The sequence below is a fragment of the Oryx dammah genome, unplaced genomic scaffold (assembly GCF_014754425.2).
Source record: "Oryx dammah isolate SB20612 unplaced genomic scaffold, SCBI_Odam_1.1 HiC_scaffold_29, whole genome shotgun sequence".
Lineage (NCBI taxonomy): Eukaryota > Metazoa > Chordata > Mammalia > Artiodactyla > Bovidae > Oryx > Oryx dammah.
This window is the reverse complement of record NW_024070213.1, coordinates 38589031-38605959: the sequence shown is the minus strand read 5'-3', so window position 1 is coordinate 38605959 and position 16929 is coordinate 38589031. Positions and strand designations below refer to the sequence as shown.

The 16929-nt window shown below is 39.8% G+C and overlaps 1 protein-coding gene across 1 annotated transcript in view; it reads left to right on the top strand.

Annotated features, from left to right (window-relative positions):
* The window catches only part of LOC120858008 (ovochymase-1-like), a 94463-nt gene that overhangs the window by 14289 nt on the left and 63245 nt on the right, over positions 1 to 16929 (top strand). The window contains exons 7-9 of the mRNA XM_040233909.1: positions 6367 to 6441; positions 7859 to 8039; positions 16266 to 16338. Of these exons, the coding sequence (XP_040089843.1) occupies positions 6367 to 6441; positions 7859 to 8039; positions 16266 to 16338 (329 nt within the window). The remainder of the gene's footprint in view (positions 1 to 6366; positions 6442 to 7858; positions 8040 to 16265; positions 16339 to 16929) is intronic.

Sequence of the window (16929 nt, the reverse complement as noted above, 5' to 3'; positions counted from 1 at the left end):
CTATCTCCTTTACTGTCTTGCACATAGGATCATAGGTACCATCTTTCTAGATTCCATATACATGTATTAATATGCAAAATTTGTCTTTCTTTTTCTGACCTACTTCACTGTATAACAGGCTTAACCTGGAGGGATGGGGTAGAAGGGAGCTGGGAGGGGGGTTCAGTAGGAAGGGGACACATGTGTGCCTATGACTGATTCATGCTGATATATGCAAAAACCATCACAATATTGTAAAGCAATTATCCTCCAATTAAGTAAATTTTTTTAAAGGTGAATTTTACGTAAGCTCAAAGGGCTGCGTTCTCACTGAGGGTTCTAAGGAGCTCAATTCTGAGGGACCCATAAGCTCAAAGAGCTGCGTTCTCACTGAGGAGGGGTTTAAGGATCTCAGTTCTAAGGGACCCAGAAGGTTTGTCATAAAAGGGGGCAACATCTGCTTAAGAAAATGGCACAGTGGTTAGCTTCTGAAGAATAAAGAGGCATAAGGAAACACGACTTACAAGAATAAGTAGTTTAGTGAAAGTGAAGTTGCTCAGTCATGTCCAACTCTTTGGGACCCCATGGACTGTAGCCTACCAGGCCCCTCATTCCATGGGATTTTCCAGGCAAGAGTACTAGAGTGGGTTGTCATTTCCTTCTCAAGGGGATCTTCCCAACCCAGGGGTCGAACCCAGGTCTCCCTCATTGTAGGCAGATGCTTTATCATCTGAGCTACCAGGGAGTAGTTTAGCAGAAGAACCAAATTTGTTAAAGGCCAGGACCCTGAGCTGCAGTGTTCCCTCCCTCCCTCCATCCTTCCTCCACTCCATCCTCCCCTCCTTCCATCCTTCCCACCCTCCATCCTCCCCCCCTTCATCCTTCCCACACTCCATCCGTCCCCTACTCTATCCTTCCCTCCCTCCATTCTTCCCTCCCTCCATCCTTTCCCAACTTCATCCTTCCCTCCTTCCATCCATCCTTTCCTCCATCCTTCCATCCCTCCCTCCTTCCATCCCTTCCTCCCTCTCCCATTCTAGCGCAAGATCAGCCACCTAACTGATAATTTGAGAAGCAACTCTGCTCTGGTCCAGCTGAATGCAAGAGCCCACCTCTCAGTTCACTTCATTTGGTCTTCAGAGTAAATGTGTTCTGTTCATTGCCATGACCACAGGGAGAACTTGTCTCCTGGTAGCAATTCTATTCAGTTTTCATCACCTAGAAGAGAAAGTTAAAAGGTTAGCAAGCCCTGAACAAATGTTAATGATACCAACATTTTAAAATGGCAATGAAATCAGGCAATAACCATCAATTCCATAGTCAAATGAATATCAGAATGTGACAAGTAACTTGGTTAAACAGCACTTACTTGATATCATCTTTCTAATCTTCTCATTCCCTAGTTGCCTGTTCTTCTCAGTAAATTCAGTTCAGTCACTCAGTTGTGTCTAACCCTTTGCCACCCCATGGACTGCAGCATGCCAGGCTTCCCTGTCCATCACCAAATCCTGGAGCTTACTCAAATTCATGTCCATTGAGTCAGTGATGCTATCCAACCATCTCATCCTCTGTTGTCCCCTTCTCCTCTCTCCTTCAGTCTTTCCCAGCATCAGGGTCTTTTCAAAGGAGTCAGTCTTCACATCAGGTAGCCAAAGTATTTGGAGTTTCAGCTTCAGTATCAGTCCTTCCAATGAATATTCAGGCTGATTTCCTTTAGGATGGACTGGTTGGATCTCCTTGCAGTTCAAGAGACTCTCAAGAGTCTTCTCCAACACGACAGTTCAAAAGCATCAATTCTTGAGCATTCAGCTTTCTTTATAGTCCAAATCTCACATCCATACAGGACTACTGGAAACACCATAGCTTTGACTAGATGGACCTCTGTTTTTTAATATGCTGTCTAAGTAGGTCATAGCTCTTCTTCCAAGGAGCAAGTGTCTTTTAATTTCATTGCTACAGTCACTGTCTGCAGTGATTTTGAAGCCCCCCAAAATAAAATTGCTTCAATTTAAAAATGAAGTGGTGGGACGTTATGCCATCATCTTTGTTGTCTGAATGCTGAGTTTTAAGCCAAGTTATTCACTCTCTTCTTTCACTTTCATTGAGGCTTTTTAGTTCCTCTTCACTTTCTGCCATAAGGGTGGTGTCATCTGCATATCTGAGGTTATTGATATTTCTCCCAGCAATCTTGATTCCAGCTTGTGCTTCATCCAGTCCAGAATTTTGCATGATGTATTCTGCATATAAGTTAAATAAGCAGGGTGACAATATACAGCCTTGATGTGCTCCTTTCCCAATTTAGAACCAGTTTGTTGTTCCATGTCCAGTTCTAACTGTTGCTTCTTGACCTGCATACAGATTTATTGGGAGGCAGGTTAGGTGGTCTGGTATTCCCATCTCTTTAAGACTTTTCCACAGTTTGTTGTGATCTACACAGTGAAAGGGTTTGGCATAGTCAATAAAGCAGAAGTAGATATTTTTCTGGAACTCTCTTGCTTTTTTGATGATCCAACAGATGTTAGCAATTTGATCTCTCATTCCTCTGCCTTTTCTAAATCCACCTTGAACATCTGAAATTTCACCGTTCACATACTGTTGAAGCCTAGCTTGGAGAAGTTTGAGCATTACTTTGCTAATGTGTGAGATGAGTGCAATTGTGTGGTAGTTTGAGCATTCTTTGGCATTGCCTTTCTGTTGGATTGGAATGAATACTGACCTTTTCCAGTTCTGTGGCCACTCCTGGGTTTTCCATTATTGCTGACATATTGAGTGCAGCACTTTCACAGCATCATCTTTTAGAATTTGAAATAGTTCAGCTGGAATTCCACCACCTGCATTAGCTTTGTTTGTGGTGATGCTTCCTTAGGTCCACTTGACTTCACATCCCAGAATGTCTGGCTTTAGGTGAGTGATCACACCATCATGGTTATCTGGGTCATGAAGATATATTTTTTATAGCTCTGCTGTGTTTTCTTGCCCCCTCTTTTTAATATCTTCTGCTTCTGTTAGGTCCATACCATTTCTGTCATTTATTGTGCCCATCTTTGCATGAAATGTTCCCTTGGTATCTCTCATTTTTTTGAAGAGATCTCTAGTCTTTCCCACTCTATTGTTTTCCCTATATTTCTTTTCATTGATTGCTGAGGAAGACTTTCTTATCTTTCCTCACTGTTCTTTGGAACTCTGCATTCAAACGGGTGTATATTTCCTTTTCCCCTTTGCCTTTAGCTTCTCTTTTTTCCTTAGCTATTTGTGAGGCCTTCTCAGACAACCATTTTGTCTTTTTGCATTTCTTTTTCTTGGAAATAGTCTTGATCACTGCCTCCTATAGAATGTCATGAACCTCTGGGTCTTCAGGCACTCTGTCTATCAGATCTAATCCCTTGACTCTATTTGTCACTTCCACTGTATAATCATAAGGGATTTCATTTAGGTCATACATGAATGGTCTTGTGGTTTTCCCTACTTTCTTCAATTTAATCTGAATTTTTCAATAATGAGTTCATGAGCCACAGTCAGCTCCCGGTCTTATTTTTGCTGACTGTATAGAGCGCCTCCATCTTCAGCTGGAAAGAATATAATCAATCTGATTTCAGTATTGACCATCTGGTGATGTCCATGTGTAGAGTCACCTCTTGTGTTGTTGGAAGAGGGTGTTTGCTATAACCAGTGTGTTCTCTTGGCAAAACTCTGATAGCCTTCATCCTGCTTCATTTTGTACTCCAAGGCCAAACTTGCTGTTACTCCAGATATCTCTTGACTTCCTACTTTTGCATCCCAGTCCTCTATGATGAAAAGGACATCTTTTTTGGGTGTTAGTTCTAGAAAGTCTTGTAGGTTTTCACAGAACCATTCAATGTCACCTTTTTATTACTGGTTGGGGCATAGAGTTGGATTACTATGATTTGAATGGTTTTCCTTGGGAACGAACAGAGATTATTCTGTCGTTTTTGAGATTACACCCAAGAACTGCATTTTGGACTCTCTTGTTGACTATGAGGGCTACTCCATTTCTTCTAAGGGATTCTTGACCACAGTAGTAGATATAATGGTCATCTGAGTTAAATTCACCCATTCCAGTCCATTTTAGTTCACAGATTCCCCAAATGTCTATGTTCACTCTTGCCATCTCCTGTTTGACCACTTCCAATTTACCTTGATGAATGGACCTAACATTCCAGGTTCCTATGTAATATTGTTCTTTACAGCATTGGAGTTTACTTCCATCACCAGTCACATAGGATGTCTAGTTCAGTCGCTCAGTCGTGTCCGACTCTTTGCGACCCCATGAATTGCAGCATGCTAGGCCTCCCTGTCCATCACCATCTCCCAGAGTTCACTCAAACTCACATCCATCAAGTCAGTGATGCCATCCAGCCATCTCATCCTCTGTTGTCCCCTTCTGCTCCTGCCCCCAATCCCTCCCAGCATCAGAGTCTTCTCCAATGAGTCAACTCTTCTTATGAGGTGGCGAAAGTACTGGAGCTTCAGCTTTAGCATCATTCCTTCCAAAGAAATCCCAGGGTTGATCTCCTTCAGAATGTACTGGTTGGATCTCCTTGCAGTCCAAGGGACTCTCAAGAGTCTTCTCCAACACCACAGTTCAAAAGCATCAATTCTTCGGCGCTCAGCCTTCTTCACAGTCCAACTCTCACATCCATACATGACCACTGGAAAAACCATAGCCTTGACTAGACGGACCTTAGTCGGCAAAGTAATGTCTCTGCTTTTGAATATACTATCTAGGTTGGTCATAACTTTTCTTCCAAGGAGTAAGCGTCTTTTAATTTCATGGCTGCAATCACCATCTGCAGTGATTTTGGAGCCCCCCAAAAATAAAGTCTGACACTATTTCCACTGTTTCCCCATCTATTTCCCATGAAGTGATGGGACCGGGTGCCATGATCTTCGTTTTCTGAATGTTGAGCTTTAAGCCAACTTTTTCACTCTCCTCTTTCACTTTCATCAAGAGGCTTTGTAGTTCCTCTTCACTTTCTGCCATAAGGGTGGTGTCATCTGCATATCTGAGGTGATTGATATTTCTCCCGGCAATCTTGATTCCAGCTTGTGCTTCTTCCAGTCCAGCGTTTCTCATGATGTACTCTGCCTATAAGTTAAATAAGCAGGGTGACAATATACAGTCTTGACATACTCCTTTTCCTATTTGGACCCAGTCTGTTGTTCCATGTCCAGTTCTAACTGTTGCTTCCTGACCTGCATACAGATTTCTCAAGAGGCAGGTCAGGTGGTCTGGCATTCCCATCTCTTTCAGAATTTTCCATAGTTTATTGTGATCCACACAGTCAAAGGCTTTGGCATAGTCAATAAAGCAGAAATAGGTGTTTTTCTGGAACTGTTTTGCTTTTTCCATGATCCAGCGGATGTTGGCAATTTGATCTCTGGTTCCTCTGCCTTTTCTAAAACCAGCTTGAACATCAGGGAGTTCACGGTTCACGTATTGCTGAAGCCTGGCTACCCTGTACTAGGTATGAACTAATCACTTCACATACAGTATTACTTTATTCCTCAGTACCAACTGAAAAGGTTTGTATACTGTTCTGCTTTTCACAGATGAGGGAATAGAGGCTTAGAGGAGTTCAGTAACTTTCCCAAAGATGCATAGCTGGCAAGAGGTAGAGCCAAAGTTCAAACCTTAGTGGTAACATAGAAATGGCAATCGAGGTTAGGGGTAAACTCACTTGCAAGGAGAGTGTGAGCAAGTCATTGTAAGAATTTATTCTGACATTGCTTGATTAGTTATGTTTTATGGGAGGAGGTATATGAAGAAAATTTCCAGCATGATTTTCAGGATTCTAGCTTGAGTGGCTGGATGGATAGTAGAGGCATTAAATGATACAGGGAAGCATTGCAAGACCATCTTGACTATTAAAATCAATGGATTCTGTTTGAGGTACCCGAACTTTTATGAGATTGTGAGAGATCAAGATGGACATATCCAGCAGTCCTAGAATTTGTAGTTCTAGATCTAGTCTAGATCTAGAATTCAGGAAGGAGATTTAGATTGAAGAGAGACATTTGGAAGTCATATATATGTAAATGAATACAAATAAAGCTATGTACAGTACTTTCATGGAATATTTTTCAGACTAAAGAACAGACCCTGAAAAAAAGACTGAGATTGGGAAGAGATGACCATAGATATATATAGTTTTTAAAAAAGAGTAATGTCATGAGGCCAAAGAAGGAGGTAATGCTTAGAAGACAACAGGAATATTAAAATGTATACAACCAAATCACATGTCTGGCATCTGGCATTTAGCATTTGAAAGATCAACTTAAGAGTGATTTTATGATTGACCAGCATAAGCAAGTGACTCAGCTAGTCTAGGCTATTGTAAATACTTTCAATTTTTTTTTTCTCTACAGACTCTTTAAACAAAATTGGATCAACATCATTTCCCAAAACCAATCCTATGTCTTCTGCAAAAGTTATTCCATATGGTGAGTTAATAGCCATGTGATTATGATCTATTTAATCTTCTTTCTTCTTTAACTAGATATCTATTTTCAAAAGTCTCATCTTACATTGATAATACTTTGCAGTGAGGAAGAATGGGTTTTATATTTAGGCTCATGAAATTTTTAGAATTCTGTTTGAGTTTTTGCATGGACTCCATAAATAGAGGGAAGAAGAATTAAGCTTTAAGATAGGAAGAAAGAGGTACAGAGAGCAATCTTTTTTCTCCATCTATTCATATGCAAATTTCATATTTAAAATATCTTTCCAGATTCTGTAATATGATTTTGCATTTAGGGGCAAAGGGAGAAAGCAAAGTTTTTTGGTTTTGTTTTTTAACACACTTTTAATTTTTAATTTCATTATAACCTAAGTGTTATGTTAAATATTATGATCTTTCATTGCTCTGTATGCATGTATTATATATATTATAGTTGATTTGTAATAGAAAGTTGCACAGGGAGCTGTAAAGAAGGAAAGATGTCTGCTTCTTGAAGGGGAGTCAGAGAAGGCTTCATGGGGAAGACAGTATTTGATCTGAGTCACAGCAGTATTCTAGACAAGAGAACGGCATTTGGATGTCTAAGCAAATTTGGCATGTCTGGGGATTGGTAAATGGTTTCAAACAATGCGAAAGAGACATAAAATAAGAACATATAATAAAGAACTGCATACCCTTTGCTAACAAACAGAATTTTCCTACTAGAATGTAAGTTCCATGAGGGCCAGGATTTTTGTCTGTTCTATTCACTGATACATCACCAATGTCTGGAGCAGTGCCTGATAACACCAAGTACTAATTAAGTATTTGTTAAATGAATGAATAAATACAATTCTGTAGTTATTGTTGTTCTGTTACTAAGTCATATCTGACTCTTTGCAACCCCATGGACTGTAGCCCACCAGGCTCCTCTCTTCATGGGTTTTCCATGGAATACTGGAATGGGTTTCCATTTCCTTCTCTGCGGGATCTTCCTGCATTGGCAGGTGGATTCTTTACCACTGAGCCACTAAGGAAGCCCATAATTCTGTAGGCCAGTACCTATAAAACCTGACTGGTTAGCAGAGTCACCTAGGCAAGCTTTTCAAATCAGATTCTTCAGAGATAGGTCTTAGGAATCTGCATCTTCTTGAAACTCATCTGGTGTTTGGGAATTGCTACTGTTGACTAGTTGTGAAGTTGTTGTGAAGTTACTCAGTCATGTCCGACTCTTTGTGACCCCATGGACTGTAGCCCACCAGGATCCTCCATCCATGGAATTTTGTAGGCAAGAGTACTGGAGTGGGCTGCCATTTCCTTCTCCAATTTCCACTGTTGACTATGGCAAGCCATACTGGGGAGGGGTGTGTTCTTAATTATGTCAGCTGAGTGGCTCACTGGTTTGATCTCCTTCGCTGTAGGTGTCTGTGGCATCCCTCCGTTTAGTCCCCAGTGGCTTTCTAGAAGAATTGCAGGAAGAGTAGAGGCCTGTCCCCACTGTTGGCCGTGGCAGGTGGGTTTGAGGTTTCTCGGCAATCACCAGTGTGGAGGTGCCATCATCAACTCGATTTGGATTCTGACTGCAGCGCATTGTGTGCAATCGTGAGTGAGGCTGATGATATTTTATTAATGTATTTATGTACCATGTTGTTTGCTAAAGCTGAAACTCCAATTCCTTGGCCATCTGATATGAAGAGCCAACTCACTAGAAAAGACCTTGATGCTGGGAAAGACTGAAGGCAAATGGAGAAGGGGGCAGCAGGGAATGAGATGGTTAGGTAGCATCACCAACTCAATAGACATGAATATGAGCAAACTCTGGGAGATAGTGAAGGACTGAGGAGCCTGACTTGGTAACTGAACAACAAGAATAATCATGTTGTTTGTTGTTTTAGCACTAAGTCGTGTCTGACTCTTTTGAGACCTCATGGACTATAGGAAGCATGCCAGGTTCCTCTATCCAAGGGATTTCCCAGACAAAATTACTAGAGTGGGTTTCCATTTCCTTCTCCAGGGTGTCTTCCAGACCCAGGCCTTGAGCCTGCATTGGCAGGTGGCTTCTTTACCACTGAGTTACCAGGGAAGCCTTTTTTGTACCATACCTAGGACATAAATATAATTGTGTAACTCCTAAAACCATGCAGACTGATTCAAAAGCATGAATCTTCCTTTCAGTGTTTCTGACCCATGTCCATCTAGCCTCTTTTTAAACAAGGTCAGTGAAGAAAAGCAAATCAAATCTTGAAATTGTTCATCCCCTTTAAGGCATCTTTGATTGTTATGTTGAGCCCAAGTCTGCTTCTCTATAGCAATAATTTATTAATCTAAGTTTACTGCAGTTCCAGAAAACAAGAACTCAAATCTCTTTCTACTTGCATGTAATCATTCCTTCCTAGACTTGAAGATCCCTTTCACATTGCCCTTAACTTAATCCTTAAGCTGAATGCTTACTGTTCTAGTATTGGTAACTCCACAGCCCTCATCATGCAGTGCTCTATACCCTGGATTGGTTTAGTGTCATTCCTCTTAAAGTGGGATCACGACAGTGGAGAACACAGTAGGATAATTCACCACCTTGATCACTGAACTTTAAACGTTTTTAAATTGTAAACTATGCCATGACGTGAAAAAATATACAAAACATAAACATGTAGTCTAAAGAATCATCCTACTATTTAGTGTGACAAGGATCTTTACACTATCAAGCCCTCTCTGTGCCCCTCCCAGAGAAGTAAACATTATGCTAAATTTTGCATTTGCACTTTCTTTGCTTTTTGAGGAGTGATTTTAACATCTATGAATTCCTAAAACCAGTATGTTGTCTTGTTTTCCCTGTATTAATGTAAAACAATTACAGTTTATATTCCTCTGTGATTTGCTTTTATCTTTATAGCATATCATATGGATTATCATGTGGATGTGTAGAACTATAATTAATTCATTTTCAACCCAGACTAATTAATCACTTGTAAGCAGGTTCTGGACACTGTATATTTATATACACCTCAGGACTAACAAGATCCTACTGTATAGCACAGAGAATTGTATTCTCTGTTATATATATATATATATATATATATCAGTATCCTATGATAAATCATAGTGGAAAGGAATATTTTTTAAAATACATGTATATGTATAACTGAATCACCTTGCTGTACATCAGAAATTAACACAACACTGTAAATCAACTATACTTCTAAATAAATATATACTCCCCAAATGATTCCAATGTACAGTCGAAGTCCAGAACCACGCCCTGTCCATGAGTCCATCTTGACCCTTTCTTGTTTGTCCCCAGTGAGCCCACCACTCTTCTCAAACATGCTGTGCTTGTTCCTATCTCAAAGTCTGTGTAGTCGTTCCCTCTGCCATTTGGAACACCAAGTTACATTTAGTTGTCCTGTTTCCTTAGGCTCCTCTTGGCTCTGAGTCTCACAGACCTTGTTTTTAATGGTCTTGACGATATTTAAGAGTTACTCATCTGGTATTTTGTAGAAGGTACCTCAGTTTGAGTTCATCAGATATTTTTCTCATGGTTTTTCTGGGACTCCACAGGAAATCCACAGAGGTAACATGTCCATGACATGTCCATTTCATCACGTCATTTGAAGGGTACATGCTACCAGCATGATTTCTCACTGATGATGTTAACCTGGTATTTGCCAGGTGTCTCCACTGTTAAGTTCCATCTTCCTCCTATTCTTACCTATTCTTTGCAAGCAAGTGGCTAAGGGTAGCCCACACTCAAGCAGTTGGGCATTAAGCTCTATCATCTTGAGTGCAGAGTTTTGTGCATAACTTAAAGTTATTCTATATGGGAGTTTTGCCTCTTCTCTTACTTTTGTTGGGGCTTCCCTAGTAGCCCAGTTGGTAAAAAATCCGCCTGCATTGCAGGAGACCCCAGTTCGATTTCTGGGTTGGGAAGATCTGCTGGAGAAGGGATAGGCTACCTACTCCAGTATTCTTGGGCTTCCCTGGTGGCTCAGCTGGTAAAAAATCCACCTACAGTTGGGGGACCTGGGTGTGATCCCTGGGTTGGGAAGATCCCCTGGAGAAGGGAAAGGCTACCTACTCCAGTATTCTGGCCTGGAGAATTCCGTGGAATAGATAGTCTATGGGGTTACAAAGAGTCAGACACTACTGAGCAACTTTCACTTTCCTTTTACTTATTAAATTGTGTATTAAATGAGAATGGGCTGGAGGACATTTATTTTTTGTAAATACTACATATTTATTTTGTTGCTTGAATTGCTCCAGCTTTGATCCCTGTGCGTTCTTTCAGGGTGAGTATTCCAGTTTTGACCACTGTGAGTTCTTGTCTTTTTGATATGCCACCATCCTTTTGGGACAAAGACGCTCCAAATTCATCTTATGTATCCCCTCTCAGTCTTAGAAGCAGCCATTTCTCCCATAAGCCGCATGAGAAGTTAAAATCTGGGTGCTGAGCATCCCAGTTGCTACTAGGGTGTTGTTATTGCTTATAGCCCATCTTAGCTAACAGAGCTAGAAAATGTAAGTAGGCATACTAACTCACTTACATAAACCTATTTTTCTGTCTGTACCTATATTAAGGTAAACATGAGATCACACAGATATTTCCAGCTCAACCACATGGGTCATTCTAGCATCCCCTGGCTCTTGGAAAATTCATTTTATAAGAATTTTATCAAAGTGCATTTTTATGTACCATGGAAAAGCCTCAATCACAGCTGACTAATTAATGAAAATTAAAGTATTGGAGAAACCAGCTATTAGTACTGATGCCAGAGGTGCAGAAGAAGCTTTGTCAGACTCCCTTGTCAAATAGTTTATTCTTGAATTTATGTCATAGACTTATGATTCCTTGCAGCAAGATATAGACCACACCAAACCATTCTTTACAAGGTGAAATATTCAACTTGATGAGTCAACTGAGATTAATAAACACAGTCAGCTATAAATGTTTGTGAACCGTTTAAGTTAACCACAAAAAAGATTTGTATGTAATTTTAGTGACCCTTGTTTTCTTTGTAAAATTTTGCTAAAGTAGTAGTATTGCTGGTTTTTAAAAAGGCAGTTCAAATAAAGTTATCAAGGAAAATCTAAACTACCCTCTCCATTTCTCTAATCCATTCCTCCTCTCTAGAAGTAATCAACATTCAGAATGTTTTAATTATCTGATTTTACATTAATGTTTATACATAAATATTTTATGTCGTGTTTTATAATTTTTACCCAAAACGTGCCTTTTATATTGATGTGGAAAAAGTTAGCTCATTTTTTCTTTAACTTTTATGGTTGTGTAATTTACTTGACCAGAGAAATATCTTTTTTGAAGTTGAAACTGTGTATATCTTTACTAGAAGCTTTGGGATGCCAGTGTAAAGCATTAGTATGTTCACTCATGCCTTGCCATTGGGCATCCTTCAGCTGATTTCTTCAAGAACTTGCTTCTCCTTGTCTCATCCGTATCAATCTTATGGACATCCAGGGCTCCAGCCTCCATTGAAGGGGAGTACCCAAATCCATTGGGAAGGCAAGTTTACTGCATGGAATGAGCCAGTTGGGGAAATGTACAAAATCTGGGAGCTGAGGTAGACATCATTTTTGCTAAAGGTCACCACGTGCCAGGCTGGCTGACATTGCTACAAAAGGTGATAAGGACAGCTGACAGCAACATTGTACTACATCCCATATGCTACCATCTCTAGCACTGGTTACCCTTAGTATTAGCCCTAGCAAATACCAGAATTTTCTGGAAGGTTTCTGACTTAAAGTCTGGTGTGGAGCCAGAGAATCTGTATTTCTAACAAGTTGTTGGGTACTGTTGTTCTATTTTTAGGGAAAACCTGGCATGTTCTCCTTTTGTTGACTCCACACTCTTCTTCATGCTCATGTGGGATTTTAGGTCCTAATGTACAGCACAGGGAACTCTTCTCAATGTTATGTGGTAGCCTGGATAGGAGGGGAGTTTGGAGAAGAATGACTGGATGCATGTATATCTGAGTCACTTTGCTGTCCACCTGAAACTCTCGCAACACTATTTATCGACTATACGCCAATAAAAAATAAAAAGTTTAAAAAATAAACTTAATTTAGGGGAATAAACTCACTTTGCAGTTGTACATTGGAATCTGTCTCAAACCTAAGTCAGTGGTGTTTTTTCCAGTTTCAGCCACCTTCTTTATTTTCTTAGAAGCTGCCTTTTAAAATATTTATGTATTTGGGGTTCTCAGGTGGTGCTAGTGTTAAAGAACCCACTTACCAATGCAGGAGATGTAAGAAATATGAGATGTGTGGGTTCCATCCTTGGGTTGGGAAGATCCCCTGAAGGAAGACATAGTTACCCACTCCAGTATTCTTGCCTGGAGAATCCCATGGACAGAAGAGTCTGGCAGGGTACAGTCCATGGGGTCACAAGAGTTGGATATCACTGAAGCGACTTAGCCCACCTGCACACATTTATTTCTTGATCCATTTGTTTTTGGTTGTGCTGGATCTTCTTTGCTGTGTGGGCTTTTCTCTAGTTATGGCAAGCAGGAATTACTTTTCATTGCAGTATGTGGATTCCTCATTGCGGAGGCTTCTCTTGTTGCCAGGCTCAGGCTATAGGGCTCTCAGACATCAGTGGCTGTGGCTCCCAGGCTCTAGAGCACAGGCTCAGTAGTTGTGGACTTGGGCTTAGTTGCTCCACAGCATGTGAGATCTTCTTGGACTATGGATGGAAACCAAGTTCCATCTACCAACAGGCGGATCATTTACCACTGAGCCACCAGAGAAGCCCTTCCTAGGGTTAACCAGTTCTTGTTTTTCTGTTTGCAGCTTCCTTCCAAAACATAGATAAGAACAGTTGGTTTCCATCCAAGGGAGGGGCAGGAGTATGATTCTAGGGCAGCAGCCTTGGTAACAGCTTTAAGAAATAAGTTTCTTTACTACCGAGTAATAATTTAGAGAGTGACTTTGAAAATAAAGTTGATCCTTCCATTAGAGTGCATGACAGATAATAACAATGATAATGGCTACCATTATGGACTCATTACTATCTCCCATATACTTGCCAGGCACTTTACTTGAGTCGGCTCCCTTAATAAATGTACACTGAAACACATCAGTGAGTCAGACTCATCATGCAAGGAACTGAAATGAGCATGGTTATGACTAGAGAGAAGATGCCTACCTGTATTAAGAAACTTCTTTGACTAAGTGTATTGAAAAAATACTTCCCATAACTTTATTTTTACTGAAGAAACAGTTTTGAAAAATGAAGAATCACTGCTAGTATATTTGTGGCAATTGAGGGACTCTTTCCTTGGATATTTTTTCAGCTGGAGGTCTTGATGTGGCAAATTAGTGGATCAAATTCTTAAACTTTTTTTGAAGTATATTAAATGTGTACAAAACATTAGTACAGTTAGAGGAATTTATACAAAGCAAAAAACCATGTAACTAGCACCCAGACCAAGAAAGGAAATGGTGCCAATACCTAGGGGTCCCCCTTATGCTTCCTCCCCTTTAAAAGTAGTCAGTGTCCTAATCTCTGATATCAGATGTGAATTTTACCTATTTAGGAATTGATAAATTAGCCTTCATTTCATAAACTCTGATTATTTTATAAAAGATAATTTAAAAGATATATTCCTCTAATATAGTATTTGAATATTTTTAACAGTAAAACATAGACCTCATTAGAAATGTAATTTTCTTCACATATTCCTAATGTCACTATGAACTTAAAATAAGCTCTAGGTTTTTTTCCTTCTCAACTTAAAAATAAACTGGTGATATTTGATAAATGCTCCAAAAACATTTTATGGACAAAAGAAGAGGGAAAGATAGATAATTAGGAACTTGTCCTCAGATAGATCAGAAGGCATGGTTCAGGTTCCCTGGTTACACAAAGATTCCAGACAAGGTAGTGGGTGGCCCCTGGCTGGACTAAACAGTGGATGTTGGTAGGGCCAAGAGAGTGTTAATGTGAAAAATGTGTTTTCTTTTTTTTTAATTTTTATTTTTACTTTATTTTGCTTAACAATACTGTATTGGTTTTGCCATACATTGACATGAATCCGCCACGGGTGTACATGAGTTCCCAATCCTGAACCCCCCTCCCACCTCCCACCCCATATCATCTCTCTGGATCATCCCCATGCACCAGCCCCAAGCATCCTGTATCCTGTATCAAACATAGACTGGTGATTCATTTCTTACATGATAGTATACATGTTTCAATGCCATTCTCCCAAATCATCCCACCTCTCCCTCTCCCACAGAGTCCAAAAGTCCATTCGAAACATCTGTGTCTCTTTTGCTGTCTCGCATACAGGGTTATCATTACCATCTTTCTAAATTCCATATATATGTGTTAGTATACTGTATTGGTGTTTTTCTTTCTGGCTTACTTCACTCTGTATAATCAGCTCCAGTTTCATCCACCTCATTAGAACTGATTCAAATGTATTCTTTTTAATGGCTGAGTAATACTCCACTGTGTATATGTACCACAGCTTTCTTATCCATTCATCTGCTGATGGATTAGGTTGTTTCCATGTCCTGGCTATTATAAACAGTGCAATGAACACTGGGGTACACGTATCTCTTTCAGTTCTGGTTTCCTCAGTGTGTATGCCCAGCAGTGGGATTGCTGGGTCACAAGGCAGGTCTATTTGCAGTTTTTTAAGGAATCTCCACACTGTTCTCCATAGTGGCTGTCCTAGTTTGCATTCCCAGCAACAGTGTAAGAGGGTTCTCTTTTCTCCACACCCTCTCCAGCATTTATTGCTTGTAGACTTTTGGATTGCTGCCATTCTGACTGGTGTGAAATGGTACCTCATTGTGGTTTTGATTTGCATTTTTCTGATAATGAGTGATGTTGAGCATCTTTTCATGTGTTTGTTAGCCATCCATATGTCTTCTTTGGAGAAATGTCTATTAGTTCTTTGGCCTATTTTTTGATTGGGTTGTTTATTTTTCTGGAATTGAGCTGCATAAGTTGCTTGTATATTTTTGAGATTAGTTGTTTGCCAGTTGCTTCATTTGCTATTATTTTCTCCCAGTGTGAAGGCTGTCTTTTCACCTTGCTTATAGTTTCCTTTGTTGTGCAGAAGCTTTTAATTTTAATTAGATCCCATTTGTTTATTTTGCTTTTATCTCCAGTATTCTGGGAGGTGGATCATAGAGGATCCTGCTGTGATTTATGTCAGAGAGTGTTTTGCCTATGTTCTCCTCTAGGAGTTTTATAGTTTCTGGCCTTATGTTTAGATCTTTAATCCATTTTGAGTTTATTTTTGTGTGTGGTGTTAGAAAGTGATCTAGTTTCATTCTTTTACAAGTGGTTGACCAGTTTTCCCAGCACCACTTGTTAAAGAGATTGTCTTTAATCCATTATATATTCTTGCCTCCTTTGTCAAAGAAAAGGTGTCCATAGGTGTGTGGATTTATCTCTGGGCTTTCTATTTTGTTCCATTGATCTATATTTCTGTCTTTGTGCCAGTACCATACTGTCTTGATGACTGTGGCTTTGTAGTAGAGCCTGAAGTCAGGCAGGTTGATTCCTCCAGTTCCATTCTTCTTTCTCAAGATTGCTTTGGCTATTTGAGTTTTTTTGTATTTCCATACAGATTGTGAAATTGTTTGTTCTAGCTCTGTGAAAAATACCGCTGGTAGCTTGATAGGGATTGCATTGAATCTGTAGATTGCTTTGGGTAGTATACTCATTTTCACTATATTGATTCTTCTGATCCATGAACATGGTATATTTCTCCATCTATTAGTGTCCTCTTTGATTTCTTTCATCAATGTTTTATAAAAATGTGTTTTCATATCAAACTTTTGTTGTTCTTCCTCCAGAAAAAATAATCCACTCTTCTGGACCATTGTTGCTGGAGACCATGACAGAACCTTGAAGGAATCAACTGAGCAGGTAAGAAATGTTTTTAAAGGTCATTCTGCCTATTCTCTAAATTGTCACATGCCAGGGAATACATTTGGGCTTCCCTTGTGGCTCAGCTGGTAAGGAATCCGCCTGTAATTCAGGAGACCTGGGTTCAATCCCTGGATTGAGAAGATGGCCTGAAGATGGGAAAAGCTACCCACTCCTGTATTCTGGCCTAGAGAATTCCATGGACTGTATAGTCCATGAGGTCACAAAGAGTCAGACATGACTGAGCAACTTTCACTTACAGGGAATACATTTATCTAAAACATGAGATTAGTTATTAATCTCCTAATGCCTTCTTACACTTATCATTTATACCAACATTTAAAGATAGAATTTGAGATCACATTTAATCTGAGAATTAGGGGAAGTGAGTCAGGAAGTGCAAACTGAGGTCCATGTACACAGGTCTACAGAGTCTAATTTTTCCAGGACCACTATTCCTCAGAAAGTGCTTCATGGATTCCTGCAAATTATTAACAAAGATTTCCTTTTTAAATTTAGTACAAAGTCACCTTCATTGGGCGACGTGTGGAAATGCAGATTTAGGATTAATGTGGACCAGTATACAAGGAA